This window comes from Microplitis mediator, chromosome 8 (genome assembly GCF_029852145.1).
Source record: "Microplitis mediator isolate UGA2020A chromosome 8, iyMicMedi2.1, whole genome shotgun sequence".
NCBI classification, from domain to species: domain Eukaryota; kingdom Metazoa; phylum Arthropoda; class Insecta; order Hymenoptera; family Braconidae; genus Microplitis; species Microplitis mediator.
The window spans coordinates 4,294,749-4,316,118 of NC_079976.1; the positions used below are offsets into that span (position 1 = coordinate 4,294,749).

The following is a 21,370-nucleotide window of genomic DNA, read 5'->3' on the forward strand; positions in this document are numbered from 1 at the left end:
GTGAATATTTAACTTTGCCCTCAACACCTAAAACATAGAATATTACTAAACCCGAGCAAATTTCTTTTATCCTCTATCATACTCGATAGCAGGGAAAATCAAAAAAGTTCTGCTAACTGATGCAATAGAAAGCGTTTTGCAAATAATAACTTGTGTATGTGTGTTTTCTGTATTGTTATCCTAGAAATTTTATTGTTTTTTTTATAATCGTGATTCATTTTTATTTCGAATGAGTCAAACATGTTTGATATTTACCACTCGCCAAGGATAAAGTAATAACACTTATCAAGAATTGATAAATGTAGTCTTTTCCACGTGTACGAAAAATTTCCACTACATTTATGAACTTAAAACTTAAAAAAAAATAAATAAAATTGTTAATTTCAGATCACAGCAATAAACTTTCATAATTCAACATAATCAAACTTAAGGCTTTTCAATTCAATTAATTAAAATCCAAGGATTAATGATTGATGTTTTTTTAATATCTTATTTGATATCAGCTTTAAGTCGAATTTTTTTTTTACATTCAATGTAACCCTGTAACATATAGATGATACCGTGCAAGTAATAAAGGAACGTAATTTTCAGAATTTAAAATGGTCACTAGGGTGGGTTGAAAAAAAACTTTTTTTTTGTTTTTCTTAGCATGGGGGTAGAATCTGTACCTTATAAAAAAAAAAAAATTTTTAAGAAAAAAAAAATTTTTTTACTCAACATTTTGAAGTGGCCCACTCTTTTTTAAAATAAATAATTGATCAAACGAGGTAGTCCAAACGAAACAAACGACATGGTGTTCTAGAATCTGTGGGGTGTCCCCTTGAAAGCTAATTGAAAGTCAGAAGTTGAAAAAATTTTTTTCCTATTGTTTTTGTAATTTAAGTAAAAAATCCAAATATGAAAAGCATTTTCTTTTGAATTAAAATGAAAGTGAAGTAGAAAAAAATCACATTCGACAATTATTAGATGTTTTCCACGATTTTGGACAAAAAAAAATTTTTTTCGTTGGAACTACCCTGTTTAATCAATTATTTATTTAAAAAACGAGTGGGCCACCTCAAAATGTTGAATAAAAAATTTTTTTTTTCTTGAAAAATTTTTTTTTTTTATAAGGTACAAATTCTACCACCATGCTAAGAAAAACGAAAAAAAAGTTTTTTTTCAACCCACCCTAATGGTCATATTTATTTTCGGATTCATATTTATGATTTATTGCATATATTATTTCATGTAACAACATAAGCTACAAAATATCATATATTTGTACATAATGACTTTGATGTGCGTCAGTAGTGTAAAAGATTATTTTCAAAGATGTGATAAAATAAAACTATAAAAGCTATTGACTGTCCATCGACATTATTAGAGCTCACTCAGCGTTTAACTGAGCACGGTTGATTCATTTGCTGTTCGACAATATATTTTATTTTTCAAATTATTCTTCTTCATTACTAGAAAAATAATTAAATGAATTATTTATACACATCCAGTATTACAATATGGATGTTTATAATTATTATAAAATTAAATGTGTCATCGGTAACATCAAAATTAGTTCCAAAATATAAAGGTGATCCAAACGAATGGCGGGAATATGGAGCAGAAGGTAGGTTTTCAAAAATATGTTATATTTATTCAATCTCTTAATTATAAGAATGCTTTGAAATCAATGGAAATGCCCTAGTAGCAGCGATTAACGATAAGATCATTTTTCTGTTTTTGATTATTAAAACAAACCGTATATATCTTTACTCTTATGATTATTAAATATTCGATATAAAATCAAAAAAGATAATTGCATCTAGCATTAAATCCGAATCACTAGTTAAATTAAATTTCTTTTACTATTTAAATTATTGTGAATTATTATTTTTTAGTAACTTATAATTTTTTTGTTTAATGTATTTTATAAAATTAAAACATATTTATTGCAGATTTGTAGTTAAACTAATGCAGTTATAAAAAACAAAAGTTTATAAACAATTTGATAGTTGATTAAATTCTACAAAAAAAAAAAATTATTTCATGACATTTTTATTTATATTTGATTATTCTGGTGCAATTTCAGTATGAATTAATATAAGAAATATGTTAATTTTTTTAATAGTTTCTAAGCTCAGAAGATTCCGATAAAAAAAAAAAACGTTTTTTTTTCTTATGAATTTAGAATAGTTGTTTTCAAATATTCCGTAACTGAAATATTTTCGTTAATTTTTTAGCCAATTTCGCTCAATTCAATAGCTTGTATGCAATAAGTATCAATGAAGCGTTGGTGGACTATTTTGGCTTACCTAGTGGTAAATGTGATGTATCACCTGATTTACTAGATAAAGACAGTGCACGCAATTTGACTTACCCGAATCAATGTGCTGGATCACTTCGCTCTTGCTGGTTCGAAAAAGTAAGTTGAAACATTTATTAACAATATCATTAATTAACACGAGTAATAAATTATTATAATCAAACTATGCATAAATAATTAAGGAAAGTGAACAACGAAAAAAAGCAGAAGCGGACTACAAAAAATCAAAAATCTCTTACTGTACTAATAGTCCGGCTGGTAGTTGTTTCCGCAAAAAAGGCGAATATACCGATTATTATCGCGGTATACTAGATTCTACTGGTAACATTTGCAAGTGCTTATGTGAACGAGATGATAATTCAAATTCCAAAAACGAGCGTGGTGAATTACTTGACTCAATTTGCTTTGATCCAGTTTCAGTTGATGATGGATAGTGAGTTTTATTATTTAATTATTAGTTAGAATAAAAAATCCACTGTATTAGACATGCCTACTTTGAATGGAGTATAATTTATTAATAAATATTGTTTGATAGTGTTGCAACTGGCGCGAGATTTAAAAGACACGGTAACGTTATGTACCTTGAACTTCAACAAGGAATATTATCACAAGGAAAAATTGATCCAACAACGCTCAAGTGGACGACTTCAAATAATTGTAACTTAAAAAAGAAAGTTATTGGTAATGTCCGATACGATGGTACTTACGATGGTTTAAATATCATACTAAACGATCTTACTTTATCAGATAATGGAGTTGTCACAGGTAAGTTTTCAATTTTAGTTTTTATAAAAAATATTTATTTTGTTAGCAGTTTCAAATAATTAGATTACTTATGTTATCAAACAGGTGTTACGTTAGGTGATTCATTGCGCGGACGATACGTCGATGACGATGGTAATATTAATGAAAATGAATCCGAAATTACACAAAAAAGTCAATGCCATGGAAGGTAATTACATTTTTATTCAAATGTTGAACCTTTCAAATGATAACTTATTTTTAGAAAATATCAATATTTTCACATCGCGTCACTAATCCCAAAAGGGCTCATAATTTTTTTTCCATCGCCAATTCTTTTGTAAAGTTATTTTATGGCTACAAATGGAAAAAAAAAAGTAGATTGCCAAAAAGACATATATTTGGTTTTGAACTAAGTGACTAAGCCAAAAGGACTTATAAAAATATGTCTTTTTAGAATTAGTAAAGCGATATATTAGTCTGACTGTGATATTAAAAAATTTTTTTTGTTGAAAAAGTGTGTAGTAGTAAGTGCTACAATTATTTAATATTTCGTTTTAGTGCCATCGATTTGGTACATCGTGATCCAGATCTTCGGCCGTCCACAGCTTTAATAGGAAATAATTCCGAACGCAGTGAACCTTGCGATTGGAAGATAATTTTTGGTGGAACTCAAGAGAGTTCTGATAATATACAACATGTAGTTCCATTTGTCGATTTACAAGAGATCGTCGCCGATCAAAATTCACCTCAACCTATTCACGGAATCGGCTGGTATTATCGCGGTTATCCCGGTTATGGAGGATATCTGGCTCTTAAGATTTTCACCAAAGAATGATAATTGTTTTATTAATATTCATTTTATCGGTATCGATGTTAATGTATTCAATATTATTCAATGTACTAAAAATTGTGTTATCTGTAAAATTAAAATTTACAGTTTTTCGAATTTATTTAAAATTGTAATAAAAATACGATTTTATTTTTTAAAGTCGAGTTATATGTCTGTTAAAAATATACGTATTGTTGGTTTAGATCTTCTGAATATTTAACTTTACCCTCAACACCTAAAACATTGAACATGACTAGACCCGAGAGAGTTTCCTTTATCCTCTATCATACTCGATAGCAGGGAAAACCACAAAGTTCTGCCAACTGATGCAATAGAAAGCGCTTCGGGCACCCGTACTTGATCTAATTCAAAACCCAGTATCTCAAATACACTCCCATCAAACGATATCGCTCGCTATTCTAAAACAGCCCGAAATAATCCTTAGGGTTTTTTTTTCTATATATATCAGGATGATATAGTGTGGAGACTAGTTTATAGTAATGATAAAATAAAATAAAATGATAATAATAATGATAAAAATGAAAAATATATATTTTCAAATGGGAAATGGGCGGAGTATATTTATGGGAATTTTTTTTTGAAATATGCAAATGTAGAGTATAGATAAAATGGAGATAAATGTACACGTGTATAGACAAATGGGTTCGCTGATGGTAATGAGAAAAATATATGTGAGCGCTTTTTTTTTTTATACATTCTTATCGTATACTTGTGTAGAGTATGGATGTTCGCATACGAAGGCGGGAATATGAATGCGAATAGACGTGTGGTAGTCACATTGTAAATTGGAGATTGCATTTTAAATTGGATTTGCTGGCTAATCCGAAGATATATGATGAATTATGCTTTGAATTTTATTTTTTATTATCAATGTGATCTCGATAATTAAAAATAAATTTTAAAATACTAACCTCGATCGGAAGACGGAATTGATTTTATGTATGGAACTTAATTTTGTTAATTTATATTTTATTGGCAATCCCTCAAATTTTTTTTACATTCAATATTTTATTTATGTAATAGGAGAAAAATTTTTGAAAAGAAAAAATTTCATGATTTGATATTCAAAAAATTTAAATATGGAGCAAAACTGATTTTCTAAAAAAAAATCATAAAACTTGAAGAAATTTGATTTTATTTTCAAATAAAATTTTTATATGAGCGAAATTGCTGCCAAATATTTCCGATATAGTTTTTGAAAGGTGACCAATGAATGCGTCGCTATGTCCGTTTTACCTCCGCAAATAGATTTTAATAAAAATTTTAGGGGCTTCTTTAAACTTCTCTTTTTCCGAATAGTAATTTTCCAATACAGTAAAAGTATGATTGAGATATTACTTTATTGGTAAAAAATAATTTTCATTTAAAGTTTTTGAATAAAATTGACTATTCAATTTTTCGCGATAATTTAAACTAATCGTTAAAGTGATCATTGAAAATTTTATTGACATTCAAGTATAAAATTAGTATTATCTTGAGTAATGAACTGTAAAATTTTCAATTGAAAGCCGTTTCCTTTCATTTTCCGAGATTTTTACAATGAAAAAATTTTATGGACAAATCAATTCAATTGTCCCAAGAATTAGATTTAAAAAAAAGTCCGCTCGTCGAATTTAAGAGCTTGTCTAAAACACTCTAAAATATATATATATATATATATATATATATAAATATATATATAAATTCTTTTTTTTGCCGAGAAACTTAAGACATTTTTCTTTTCTGCCTTGCAGCGCTATCAGAACTACCTCGAAAAAAAGTTTTAAAAAAACCGAAGCCATTTAAAATCCACTACTTTATAAAAATCAATTTTTCGTAATTACTTTACAAAAAAAAGCGTAATAACTTCTCAGTAAAATTCATAAAAAAAAAAAAAGTTAACTAAAAATAACATTTCCAATATTTTTTTTACGGTCTCCATTTCTCTATTCTTATATCGCGTCATTTTTTATTATTATATATTCTTTGTTCACTTTTATTTTTACAGCTTCCATAAAAAAAAGATGGACATAAATATGAACATATAACATGTCCTTTATATAAAAGAGTTGAGTTCAAATGTTCAATAATTTTTTGTTTTCCAATACTCCGCTCTGGAATATTTCATCAAAAAAATTTATTGTTGTAAAAAAAAGTGCATGAAAGTTTCCAAACTCATAAAATAAAATATAAAAGTATTATTCACATGCATTAATATATAAAATAATATGTAATATATCCTTATAAATTTTATATATAATACAATTTGTCGAGTTCAACGTCTGAATACGACAGTATCAAGTAACATCCGGATTTTTATATATGAACGTGTCATAAGATCGTGAATACTAGGATAGAAGGATTCAAGTAAAAGCTTTACTTGGCATTTTCGCAAGCGTTTTTTTTTCTATGCCGGGTTTCCCAGGCAACCGGATATACACTAAGTTCGCTCACTCAATGTCGAAAAAACTCATATCATCACCAAAGTATTATATATTTTATATATGGAAATATCTTACTGCAGATAGCAATGATTTTTTTTTCTGTTTTTGTTTTTTTCATCACATTTTACTTTTTCAAGCATTGTCTATTTCTCAAAATGACACTAAATGCTTCCATTTTTATAATGAATCCCTGAGGAGATGACGTCTTAAAAGAAATCCCTCTTCAGTCTTGATTATTCTCAAGCATTTTTTATTTTTATTTATTCACTTTTTCTTTTGCTGAAAAAAAAATATATAAATGTTTATTTAGCTGCTATGGTGTCGTAAAATGTTTTAGAGTCCTATCTGATAACGGTGTGACCAAAAATCTCATTAACCGAAGTGATAATAATTGAATTTCTCAACACGAAATAGAGAGCCGTCGTTTTAACGATCACTTTTTTTTCTACGCTTTATATTCTCTATCTTATTTTTATTTACTTTTTTATCACATTCTATTTCGTAAATTCTGTTTATTTAACTGCTCAGGCTGTTTTTTCATAATAATTGAAGATGATGTGCATATTCATACTTTTGATTTTTTTCAAAAAAAGCTTATCACGAATTGTAAAAATTCAAGTATTCAAAGTTATTCATATTCAGATAAATTTCATTGTTGTGTTTAATCCTTATCAAAACAACGTTTCTGTTGAATTGTTTTTTTTTTTTTTTTATTTATTATAAACAAAAAAAAAAACTTGTATTATATTCTCTAATATGATTTTCGTTACTTAATTTAATATCGAGAAAATTCAATGTCGTAGTACATTCTTTGGATTATAAAGAAAAGAAACTCGTTAAAAGTTTTTTTTAAATAACTTGTATCTTGTAACTTGTTTTTTTATCTTTTATCTAGACTGCGCATTCACGAAGTACTTGTTTCATTTTTTACATATTCCTTTGTTGCCATAAATCTACTTTTTATGTTAAATATAATTTGTCAAGCATTTCGTTTTATTTTTTAAAAAAATTACTCATTAATTTACTTATTCGTTATAATATGTTCGTTTCGTAACAAATACAGGGCAGAATATTCCAAAAAAATTTAAGCAAAATTACCTAATATTCAGTTATAAAAACGTGTATTGAGAATTCTTGTTTTTGAAAATATTCTTTTACGATTTTTTTTGAAAAATATGTTTTTCAAGAATTTTATCTCAAAATCGGACGTAAGATTGAAATTTTGGTTTCAACAAAGTTTATTTTTGTTGTATGTATTAGAATTTTCTCGTTTAAAAAAATTGCTACAAAAAGAAAAACGATTGCAAATAACTTGGAAATTTTCTGGCTGTTTGTTAGTCCCCTTCAGAAGTCATAACTTTTAGCTGACAGCAAAAACAGATTGGCAATTGTACGATTTTTTCCTAGTGAATTATGATCATTGCAGTGAAAAATCGTCTTTTTTAGTTTCTTTTAACTAAAGCAGGGACAAATTGACGTCAAAAAATAAAATTAATTAAAGCTATAAAAAATCATAGCTTAAATTGTCAAAATTAAGCTAATTTTTTTTTGTGTTATTTATACCTATCGCGCAAAAAAAGGCACTATCTCTTAATTGGCCCTTAATCTTCAAAGATAACTGAACGAAAAAAGGTTTTTCCTCTCCGGTCTTCACTATTAATAGTTTAATTTCCGTCAAGTAGAAGTAGACAGTGCCTTTGATAGATTACGAAATTCCGAACTGAGAAATATAAAGGCTCAAAACAATATCAATAAATAAATTTTTATATTTTTGACTTCTAGAAGCTTTTGGGTTCTAATTATGAAGAACAATAGAAGGCACCGAATCCGTTTATGAAATATTGTAACGGAGACAATGTGAAAAATATTGAAAATGTTTTAAAAAAATTTTAACTAGGGTAAGAGCACCAGTACCCAGCCCCTAACCAGTAGCCTGCCGGTCATATACTTTAATATTGGCTCAAAATATATATAGATATAATTTCACATGAGGTGGCTGGCTTCTGGTTTGGGGCTGGGTACTGGTTCTCTTACCCCACATTTGATAATGTCCTGAAAACCTCCAGATTTTTTTTTACTGGGGTTAGAAAATCACGCAGTCATGCATTTTATTGGTATACAATTTTTGAAAATTTCTTGTTCGGAAGGACTTTTTTTTGAAAAATTACGACTTTTATTGGAAAATAGCTTTTACATATTATTCGGACGAATCAAATGAGAAAATTTTTGACCTTTTCTTTTCGATAAGAATTTTCTAAGTATCCAAATTCAAATAAAAGTTAAATTGAATTTTTTTACAACATACCCATTTCTTCTAACCCAACTTGGTAAATTTTGTAAAATAATATAAGAATTTAATTTAACAAAAATTTGTTGTTCCTGCAATATTAAAAAATAAAAAACGTACTAAAGTTTTTAAAAGAGCTTTTATCTCATATACTTCTATCTTTTTTGTCTTTTAGCTCTCTCCCACATGATAAATTCTTAAAGCTTGTCCTCCGAATCTATCTTCATTGTACACACGGGAATGGGTTCTAACGATGATGCTGATGTAAGAATGCAGACATTGCAATATTATTAATACGCCTTCGTAATACCGAGCCATTTTATTTAAATCGATACTAAATAATATTCTTACATATTATCAACTAAATCCTTACTATCTTCCATGCACAAAATTTCGAAATAAATTTATTGATCTAAAAATAGAATCGTAAAGAAAAGTTTAACGGCATAAAAAAAATTGGGTTAAAGTAAAAAAAAATAATAATTTCTACTTTAGTATAAAAATAAAACAATTTCTTGAAAGATTTTTTAAAAACTCATAAGTCCTCGTAAAAACATTTAAAAGTCAACTCCAGTGTTTGGATCCTGGGCATCTGGAACTAATTTACGCTTGCAATGATTTTACCAACCGAAATAATAATCTGAAAAATGTATGAGTCGCGAAAAGAGCATAAATAATATTAAATAAATATAAGAAAAAAGTGAAATAAATAAAAACTACTAAGTATACTATTCGTAAAAACATTAAAAAGTTTAAAAGAGAATGTGCCGCTCCGGTGTTTTAAATATGAAAATTTATATATGAATGTATGTGTGTATGTATGTATAAACAAAAGAATAAAAGAGAAATGAGTAGTAGAAAAAGCCGGATGCTCACGGCCATGTCTGATCAACGAGAGCTGTAACTACTCACAACATTTTTCATATTTTTTTATTTCATTATTTTTTTTTTTAACATTCTTTTACATCCGGTTATTAAACTATAATTTTTCGAAACTTGTTTTTGTAGCTTTGATATTTAGCAGACATTCAAGTAATGTGTTTATTATCCTGTAAAAAATAAGTCATCCGGATAATTTCATATTTTTGATATATGTACGTTTTGTTGAAAGAAAAAAAATTATTTATTCTTTTGCATTCATTTACTTCAATTTAATAAACAAAAGTTCTTCAATTGTAGTTGAAAAAGAAATGTTTTAATTAATAGTTTAAAAAATCAATAGAGCAATATATATATATATATATATATATATATATATATATATATCATTTAATAATAACCTACTAACCTTAAACTGGGAGCCAGGTGCTTTTAAAACGTAACGTAACTTAAAATTGCAATAGATCTAAATCTATAAAGATTTATGTACTTTTATACATTCGTATTTTTTCAGTATTAAATCTGAAATTTCAAAAATATGAAACTGACGACCGTTACATAGAAATTTATTTTGAAAATAATAAAAAATTTTTTTTTTGCTTGAAAATCGTTACTTTATGTGAGTACATGCAATCACAAAGTACATTCGTTAGAGAAATAGGGTCACCCGAATTACCAAAAAAAAAAAATCAGTAAATTTCCTTAAACAACTTAATTATTTTTAATTAAAATTTTTTTATCCAAATTATCTACAACCATTATGTTAATAAGATTTTGTATTTAAAATATTTCTTTTTACATGATGCCGCGTTGTCATTTTTTTCCAGTCTCCCCTAATTTCTATTTTTTTTTATGGCCAATTCTTAAAAGTCAAACTTGTATACAAAATTTACACAAGTAATCGTAACGCTATTTAGTAATTAATTAATTCTTAAATTAAATTGTGGAAACAAAAAAAAATTTTGATAGTAAATATTTTAAATTTGAATAATTATTTTGACTTATTAATTCAAAATTTCGTATCGGAATTATTTTTACGTAACAAAAATCCTGAAATTTTAAATTGATTATATTAGTCATGGAAATAAGTAGTCTGTAATTGTACTTTACTTTCGTGAAAAATATTTATGAAAACTATAAATTGTTCGTCAAATTCCAAATAATTAACTTTTGTATTCAAAGTTTTGTATGCACAAGGCTTTAATAAAAAATTCATAGCATTTTTTAAAATTAAAGTACAATTTTCTATGAAACAGTGCAATTAAGAGTTAAATGACTTTGATGTTGAAAGTTAATACAAATAAAACAAAAAGTCTACAATTCAAATTTAAGAATTTCTACATTCAGAATAAAATACCGAATAAATTTAAATAATTGCGAAGAAACTTTTGTGTAACAAAAGAATAATTACAAAGAGAAGTGTAATCTGCTATAATCTGTTCATTAAAAATAAAACCACGTTTGAACCCTATATAAATGGAGGAAAAAATGTTTAGCTTAAAATTACCTCGATAATTGCATTAATGGCCGGATAACTTACAAATAGAGTTAACGAAACTATTAAAGAAAGTTTTTTATTTGAATTAATTTTTATGCGCAGTAGCGGAAGATTTTTTACATGGCGCCAAATTCATTTTTGGTTCTGAACATTTGAATTTAGTTTGAAACTTATCAAGCATTCGAAATGTTACGAATTATCATTTTTTTCAACAGGGGTTCGTACTTCCTTCTCTATTACACTCAAGTCCATGAACGGTACTATCCCCCATAAAAAAAATTTATAAAGAAAATATATGTTAAATATAAAAAAATATATTTTTCATATAAAAAAAATATATTAAAAATACATAATAAATATATATATAATATGTATAAGAAATATATTTTAAATAGCTAACTTTTGGCCGATTTCCGTATATATTTATATATTTTAAATATATTAAAAATATATCTTAGAATATATAAAAAATACATGTATGAAAATATACAAAAAATATTTTTTTTTATGTTTAAAAATATACAAAAATTACATGAAAAATATATTTTTCGTATATTTTATACATGTATATTTTATACATGTATTTTTTATATATTTTTAATATATTAAAAATTTATACGAAAATCGGCCAAAAGTTAGCTATTTAAATATATTTTTCATATATATTTATATATTTTTTATGTATTTTTAATATATTTTTTTTATATGAAAAATATATTTTTTTTATATTTTAACATATATTTTTTTTATAAATTTTTTTCATGGGGGATCTTTGTTGCACTTGTGCAGTAAATGGAAACTTTAGCCGAGGTTTTCTCTTAAACAAACGAATATTATATAACAATTTAAGAGCACTTCGTTAGATTAGACAGTAGTGCATCAATGTGCCGTCTGTATTTTGTATTTAGAGATTTTGTTTCCGAAAAAAACTCAGCCGAAAATATCTGATAACCCCTGTTAATTGATTCCATTGTATAAAATGGGTTCTGAAAATGCTCACAAAGTATAGGGTAGAAGTACCGTTTTTGGCCACTTAGAAATTTGAATAAAATAATTTGTAAAATACGCAACAACATAATTAATTTTTCAAATGTGTTTGAAGATATTTTTATCACACTATTGCAATGAAATTTTTTTTTAATACGGTTTCATAATTTAAAATAAAGTATTAAATGTCCAAAAATAGAGCAGTGGCCACAAATGGTACTTCTACCCTATAATATATATCAGAGTCATTTGTTGAATTTTATCTAGCACTTGAATCCCACACTTTATTAGTAGTTTCTGTTGAAAATAAAAAAAAAAGAACATAATACTAGTTGTTTATTGTTCGATATGGTCTGGAATTTTTTAACGACTCATATAAAACTACTAGCATGTACGTATTAGCCTTGGAAAAATTAAAAAATTTTATACGTGGTGAGATTACGTTTAAGTGAAACTCCCCTTTTTTATTACCTCCGTTTATTTTTGATAATTGAAACTGTCATTTTTTTTTCTCAATTCTTAATATTTTTTGTTCAAATTTGACAGTCGCTAAATTCTAATCACATGACTGAACACACAAAAATGCCTTTCGATCATCAATAAAATATATATTTGTTTAAAAAATTTGTCAATAGGCCAAAAAATTTATTTAAGTTCAAAATTACGATTCCAGTTGAAAATCACTCGTGTATTTATAAATAAAAATGAAATTTTATTTTAAAATAAAAACTCGAATAAATTAGAAAAAATTCTTCAGCAAAAAAAAATATTTACTATATAATATTTAGTTTTTATTTTTTAAAAAATTTATTTTACTCTCATCCTTAAATTTTCTTGACCTATTTAATTTGTACCTCGTAGTTAAAATAATAAAATTATATTCAGTCAAAGGGTCAAGCGTTCGTTATCTATCCCTGTAATTTATCCCGCGGAATTAAAAATAATTCAAATCTTTCGTATTCAAATTATCATACATAAAAAAAATTATTTATTAGAATAATAAATCTGCAATAACTGCAGCTTAGATCACTATAAAAAATTATATCCATTAATCAATTTTAATGAAAATTTATAATTTAAAATTATTAAAACGTGTAATGCGATTTGTGTAATTATCGATTTATAATTTTCAATAATTATTTAACTAGATAATTACTCATACTGAATTTTCATTAGCCGGTCGTTACGTAATTTCATTACTGAATTTAAAAAATAATTGAATTTCCTAATTGAAAAAAAAAAAAAAAAAAAATCTGAAGTTGCCGTATACCAAAGAAAGGAAAGAATTTTCATAAAGAAATAAATAAAAAAATTTAAAATAATGAACGAAATATTACGTAACTTAAATTGAGAGAGAAAAAGAGAGAGTACGGTAGGGTTATTCAGGTCGCAAAACCGTCAGTAGGATTACTGACCTGGAGAAAAGGATCGATTGATACGATGAAGCACGCGAGGGTAATCGGTTCCGCCAGCGAGAACCGCAAGCTCCGGCTCGCGTGTTTTACACTTACTCTTGTATTTCCTCGCGAGAGCAATACACGATATACTCTACTCTACTCAACTAAACTCAACTCTGTTCTACGGTACTTCCTACTCTTATATATTTTATATATACTAGTACAAATAAATCTAAAAGTGCAATATACAATAGAAGTAATAAACATTGAATCGGTATCACGATTGCCTCACAGGCGCTTACAGATTTATATATATACACATATATATAACATTATGCTATGCATTAGAGTAAGATTATATCTTATGTATAAAATAAAGAGAAACATATATAGTCAAAGTTATGAAAACTGTGCGATAGTGAGAGAACGATTGAAATAAAGCAACAGGTGTATAGGTGCCAGGGGTCAACAAACTCGGCTCATTTCCCTGCGATATTTACAAAGCCTATAAATATCTATTGATCTCATTTTAACACAACTTTGAAATAATCCATGATTTATTTTTTATTTTTAATATCTCTTTATACATTTGTCGCTTTATCTATTTTTATTTATGAATAAATTATTTATCAAAAGCCGGCATTATTTTTTCATTAACTACAATAAATTTTTTATCTTTGAAATGTCATATATGTCATGAGGTATAAAAAATAGCTACGGAATTTATGGATCGTGGCTATAATTGATGGCCGATATATAAGTGTATTTAAAAAATTTTTTTTGTTTGAATTGTGAATTTGATTGGATCAATTTAATTTAAATTGAAAATGATCGAAATCTTTTTTAGAGAATTTAATTCGTTACAAAATTGTCTTGAGTGATTTTTATCTCATTCCTTACAGTTTAGCCGGAATTTTAATTTAAAGTTTAGTAAAATAAAAGTTTTTATCAAGTATAATTATTTTTATCCGTTTACTTTAAACTTAAATTCTCTCTAAGCTATTGAATTGCCATAAAAATTAGTACGTAACTTTTTTGTAGGAAATTAAATTCTCCACAAATTTCTTCCAGATAATTTTTATATATCTTCCATAATTTAACTGCAATATAAATTAAAACTTCAATAATTTCATTAGAAACAAAAATAATCAATAAGTTTTATTTTCAATTTCCAAAATTCGTTGTCAGCATCCTTAATAAATATTGTTCAAATTTTTTGATAATAAATTTCATACCCATGTGATTTTATTTGACCCGAAGCTTCGGATAAATTAATTTTATCTCAATAACAAATTACATAATTCCGAATTTCCAATATTAAAAATTATGAGTGTGAATGTAGCAGACATCAGATAAATTTAAAATCATAAATAAATCGAGTAAATAATTTTTAAAAAAATATTTTTAAAAATGCACTCATTTATTTTGAAATTTTTTGAATGCGTATTTTTTAAAATATATTTTTAAAAATTATTTACTCTATTTATTTATAATTTTAAATTTGTCTGATGTCTGCTGCATTCACACTCATAAAAATTATTAATAGGGGAAGGGGGGTGCAAAAGGGGATAGGGTAGACAAAACGGGGTACCCCCAAAATTTTATAAAAAAAAAATTTAATATTTTAAATGGTTTTTAAACATTCCAAAATTACTTTTGTAAATTTAATTGAGCGTTGTTTTGAATTTTTTTCGTTAAACGTTTTCAAAAATCGATTGTCAGTTGAAAAATATTAATGACGTTTGTTTTATGATAAAAACTATGAAAAATTTTTTTTCTTCTTTTGTCTCCAATAATCATATAAAATATAATTTTTCTTCATGTAAATTACTTACAAAAAAATTTAACTTAATCAAATTCGTTTAAAATCCAGAAATTTTTTTTTTTACATTTTTTAGGGGGTACCCAATTTTACCCGCAAAAATGAAAAATTTTTTTTTTCAACGGTAACTGAAAATTTCTTCTATTTACTTTGAATATCATTAAAAAAAAAAAGATTTAGCGTATTTGAGTCCTCAAAAACCTGGTATTGCCTTAAGTACCCTCTTTTACCCCTCCCTCGCCTATCAATATTTAATTTTTATTAAATTTATAAAATGAATATAAATCCAATTTTAATATTTTTACTGTACAGAATAAGATCATGTCCTACTTGAAAAGATTTATGGTAATATTAGAATGAAATAGAATATATTAAAAATATATATAGATTATTTTGTTGTTGGGTAGTAAGAAAAATGGCAGGTGTAGTTGCATAACTATATATGTATGTACATATACATATATATCCATCGATTTATATGTTAGGACGTTCCTCCTTGCAGGTCATAGTCATAGACATGCAACTTTGGAACAATGACCTCAGGGTAACTGTAGCCTCAAGCATTGATCGACAATCTAGTTTAACAACACTCAAATACTACTTACATTCACTGCACTCTTATATCCAACCATACATCTACATCAATAAACTTTTTGCTCAGACCAAAAACAATCTCATACTCACATTAAACTATGCAGAAAAAAACCCTAGCAATTATATATTATATAGTATACATGAATACTTGTAGTTTAAATAACAAAATTATCCTTAGACTAATAAAGTGAATACAATCATTGCTGTACTTTATAACCCGAGACAATTGTTTGGGAGTACTCCAAGGGATATATACAATCCATCAACCTAGATCGTTGGGACAGGCAATAAGAGTTACTAAAGCCCAATCTAACACTAACGACGTCTTTATCAACCGCTATTTATTATCAATGTCAATAAATTATTTTATTACTTTTGTTATTAATCAAAAATTAATTCGTCTAATTGAAATAAATTAACGCTGGACTCACGATTAATTAATAATTAATTAATTTACATTTTTTTTGGCATACAATTTATTGCCGACTTTTCGAAAAATTTTTTGGTAATCATCTATATTCAGGCTAACCACATTTTTCAATGTTTCAAATGCATACACATTAAAAATCTATAATTAAACTTTTTCCACGTGTTCTGCTACACGGCGGATTAAATTTTCTGCGTGTGTTTTTGTCTCTAACACTAAATATTTATCCGACCTTGCAATTAAATGTACAAAATTTATAAAAATAACATAAAATCATGCAAATTTTCCAAAATAAATTTAATAAATTTTCTAATAAATATAAATAATTAATTTTATCAATACCGTAAGATGGACGGTGGCGATAGAAAAGTCTAACTAAGAGCTATAAAAATTTTTTGAACTCTTGTAATAGTGAAAATTGGCACGACTAAATATTTGACTTTGAATATCTAACGTCAAAATATCTAAGAAATTAGATCTAATCCAAAAATATCTGATCAAATTATCTAATGAAGTTACTGGTGTAATTGTTTCTGATAGTATTGTTACTATCGTAGCAATTTTAAATGTATTTGTATATCTATATCTAGTCAAATTTACTAAGTATAGGAATACAAACAGTGTCACGACCAAATATTTATCCTAATATTTTGTCATTAGATCTTTTGTCGTCAGATATTTTGAATTAGTTATTTAGTCATGTAACCTTACAAACACACGAATATTGACGCTTATTTTATGCTTAATTTAAGCAAATATATCTTCAATCCGCGAAAAAATGCCAGAGAATGAAACAGGTCTCTTAGCAATTTGCTTACTTTTGAATTTTTGCTAATATAAACATGGGTTAGCCCCACTTCTAAACATTTACCAATTTTTTTTTTTACTGATCTTAATTACCTCATATATTTTACTTTTATTACATGAGTCTGTAATAAGTACTCAGTGTTTTAAATAAAAAATTGTTTGGGTTGCCCCATTTTACCCCAATCACTCTGTATCACGTGAACATTAATGTTAATCACAAGACTTCGGTTTTGGTAAAAATATTGCGCGAATTACATCCTATTACCCTCCCGTGGTGCGTAATATCTTAAATCTTTTGAAATATCACAATAACAATAAAAAGCAATTCATGATTAAGAAATATTAATTAAATTAATGACTCACATAAGATAATAATTGATTAGAGAGCGCGGGAGAAGATGAAGACAGCATTGGGGGTGAGGAAACAATCACGAATCTGGCCATGACAACGAGAACACCTCGTATGAGCATGAGTGGCCGCCCGGGAGGATTCTTCCGTGGCATGGGGAGCCAACATCATCACCACCATCATCAGCAGCACGTGAGCTTTGACCCAGAAGCACCGGAGCCACCACCTCCACCTCCGATGCCACAGTATCATCATCAGACATCGAATTTCCTCGAGAAACCCGATGTAGATAAAAAGGTCAAGGTATGTCATATATTATACACATAATATATTTATCGAACTAATATTTTTCCCCTTTATTACACCTCTCTATTGACCCTCTATCCAAAAGTCCACGGGTCCCCATCGAAGAGTCAACTCAAGTCAAACTTCCGCTTAAGTTTGCCCAGCTTGATTTGATCATGACAAAAAGTCACATCGAGATCAACCTTCAGTATAAACTAAAAAAATATGATAAATTTATCGTTAACTTTTTTTGTCACTTCAATTTCCTCTCTACCATCCACCAGCTCCCGCTGTCATCTCTCTTATCTCTTATTTTTTTTTACAGTTTTTTTTTTTTTATTTCTTCCCTTACTTGCTTGCCTTCTTACAATTTACTTGATACCGTTCATTGTTGCTCCGAAAGATAAAAAAATAATTATTAATTTATCTATTACTCTACTATTGTTGTTAAAATAAAATTGATAGTAATGTCAAAGACACTTAAGCTTATTAAGATCTATAATCCTGATAATTTAACTGTCAACCGTTAAATGTACGTTACACGATGGGTGGCAGAAGTGGTAGTGGAATGTATTGTAGATAGTCTATACAATATAGTCCAAGACGAGGCGTGGCGCGATTAAACCCCTTGAGATTGTCTGGACACCCTGGTTACCAAGAGGGTATGGGAAAAAAAGCTCGAGTCTTTGGACAGAGTGTATAGCCATAGCCACGAGTGTAAGAATGAGGATAAGGAGAATGGTTGAGGGTGAGGAAGAGGGTAAGAGTAAGAGTTAAGGTGAGGGTGAGGGTGAAGAAAAGAATTTCTACAAGGCCACTGACGAGTGTTTACTCTGGCGCTCCCCGATGATTGTCGAGGAGAATTGCCACACCCTCACACCCCGCGATTCTCAATTCCACTGTATACATTGTCTCACATTCATACACACACACATACATACACATATATATATGTATACAATTCAATTCACTTTTATGCAACACTTGAACACATTCATTTTAAATGTTCATACACATTTTAATTATCAAAGTCAATGGCTATTATTAATTATTATTTATTAGTCATTTTAATAAAATAATTAATAAATTTTTATCATTTATTAATTTTAATTTCACGTAAATTCAATTTATAAGAAATTTTAATATGAAATCGTACTCAGAAAAAAATTATTTTTTGGCGCCAAAATTTTTACATAATTAATTAAAAACAAAATTTTCTGTAGATGAGAAAAAATGTTTTGTGCTCTTCACGAGTAAAAATTTATTAAATTTCAAAAATTAAAAATTACCATGACAAATGCAGTACTGATGGGACTACAAATTTTATGAAACTGTTAAACTTAAATGTTTTATTTGTAGAAGAAAATCCAGTTATGGCTGTGATAAATTTTTAGCTGTGTAACAGTTGAATTTATTGTCTAGTATACAATTTAAAGTTTTTACTCCACCGCTTATAAATTTCCGTCTCTAAACAGTTAAATTCAAAGTTTGTATATTTAACAGTTCGTAAAATTTTAAGGTCACCGTAAAATTTCTACATTTATATATTTTATAATAATAGTAATAATACTAGACTAGTTTTCATGAGTGGCGTAAAATATTATTTGAATTTTTTTTAAAAAGTCAGATCCATTATCATCTATCATTCCAATTTTTATCAAATTTTACACTTTTTTTCACTCCGACTACTTTTATATCAATTTTACAAACGATTTCTCAAATGTATTCAATGCACATTTTCCCACAAAAAGTATCAAGACACGTTTTTTTTTTTACAGTTATATATAATAGTAAAATATATAAACAGTAAAATTTTTTTTTATGTCAAAAATTATTAACACAAAATTGATTATTGTAATGAAATTTTAAAAAATTTAATGATTTAAAATTTAAATCCGATTATTCATAAATTTATTAATTAAAATATTTTCATTGTCATTCAAATGAAGGGACAAATAGACACTGAGAGAACGTAAAAAACTTTTGACACCTTGATCTTTTAATTTTCATTTACATTAAAAAATATAAATTAAGTTCTATCGAAAAAAATCGATCTATCGGTTGACCCTGCGGGCCAGCCCCAAAACTTCCTGCCGTTTTCAAGCTCCTGAAGCTCAAAAACGTTATTGTGAAAACATTTTCGAGCTCTTCGAGACAGTATCATCTGCCCGCATCCGCCCGACGTCGATTACTCAAAAAAAAAATTTCTCCTAGGACTTTTTATATTTTTTCCTACTAAAGAACATCATAATGAACAAAAAACGTTTATATTGTGATGGGTTATTCTTAACAGGAGCAAAGGTACGGGCCACTCTGCATAGGAAATCATGAACAGCCTCATCCTCATTTATCTTAATTTATCCTGATATGGGTCTGAACTCGAAAAATAAATTTTTCTTAAGACTTTTTATGTCCTTTCCTACTAGAGGACATCATGATGAACAAAAAACGTTTATATTGTGATGGGTTATTCCCAACAGAAGCAAAGTTACAGGCCACTTTTCTTAGGAAGACATAGAAAACCTCATCTTCACCCATGTTCACCCATGTTCACCAATCCTCATATGGATCTGAACTCAAAAAATAAATTCAAAATTTTTTTACGTACCTTTTTTACTCCTTAAATTTTTTATTTACACTTAAAACATACATTACCCCCTCCCCCTGTCCCACTTTTAAGAAGGTAATAAACTAAAAATAAAATTTTTATATCACAATGGCGTAAAGAAAAATTAAATATTAAAATCACTTAAGAAAATACTTAAATTTCGTCCATTTATTCGCTGACTATTTTACAAGCATTTTTAAATATTATTAGCGACACAGTATTCATGGAATGATGGAAGAAGAAAATGTAGTAAGGCCACATCAAGAGATGGCAAGTCTTTCTTTGGCTGAAAAAAAATATCTTCTAGCTGTTGAACGCGGTGATGTTGCTTCTGTAAGGAGGTAATTTAATTATTTCACCGTTAATACAATAATAGAGGCGTAAAAATGTCCACTCTATTCCATAAATTTAAAAAATTACCATAACATTTTTTTTTTTAATTATAATTAAGGTAAAAGACGTAGTACCCGATCAGGGAACTAGTACTCGATCACTCATGTATTTGTACAGATATATTTAGTAAAATTCAGTGAATATATCTATACAAATACATGGGTGATCGGGTATTGCACTGTAAAAAATTTTTTGGACCCGGTGTAGTGTAAATGTCTCGGTGTAAAAATTTTTGTGTGAAAATTACACCAAATTTGCCGTTAAATTTAAGCGGTGTAAATTAAAAATTTTTACACCTCAAACGTGTAAATGCATAACTCATGATAATTTTGCGTTAAGAAAATTAATCATAAAAATATTTAAATGTTCAAAATATTATTTAATATCTAAGTAAAATTAAATGATCCTGAAGTTAGCAGACAATTAAAAATTTTCGGATTTTTTTTTTCAACAAATCAATTACAAAAAAATAAAAAATAAAAATATGCACATGTAGAAAATTAAAAAAACTACAGGTGTAATTTTTTAAAATATTTTTTTTATCGTTTATCACCTAAAAAAAAAATCCAAAAATTATTAGACGTCAGCTAACTTCAGTATCACAAAATTAATGTAGTTATTGATTAAGTAGTTAAAAATATTCAATGAACGTTTGTTGCTCATTAACCAAAATTACAACGAGTAACACGGAATGGTGTAAAAAAAGTAGATTACACCG

General features: G+C 27.2%; 2 protein-coding genes across 6 annotated transcripts in view; both read left to right on the forward strand.

The window, feature by feature from the left end:
- Window positions 1-21,370, forward strand: part of LOC130673682 (transient receptor potential-gamma protein) — a 102,829-nt gene that overhangs the window by 69,013 nt on the left and 12,446 nt on the right. For all 5 annotated transcript variants that reach the window (XM_057478809.1, XM_057478811.1, XM_057478808.1 and 2 more), the window contains 2 exons: window positions 17,401-17,669; window positions 20,470-20,600. In XM_057478809.1, coding sequence (XP_057334792.1) covers window positions 17,401-17,669; window positions 20,470-20,600 — 400 coding nt within the window. The remainder of the gene's footprint in view (window positions 1-17,400; window positions 17,670-20,469; window positions 20,601-21,370) is intronic.
- Window positions 1,348-4,071, forward strand: LOC130673688 (uncharacterized). The gene is made up of 6 exons (XM_057478819.1): window positions 1,348-1,606; window positions 2,220-2,401; window positions 2,485-2,735; window positions 2,838-3,067; window positions 3,152-3,254; window positions 3,605-4,071. The coding sequence occupies exons 1-6, from the start codon at window positions 1,468-1,470 to the stop codon at window positions 3,879-3,881; spliced, it is 1,182 nt and encodes a 393-aa protein (XP_057334802.1). The 5' UTR covers window positions 1,348-1,467; the 3' UTR covers window positions 3,882-4,071.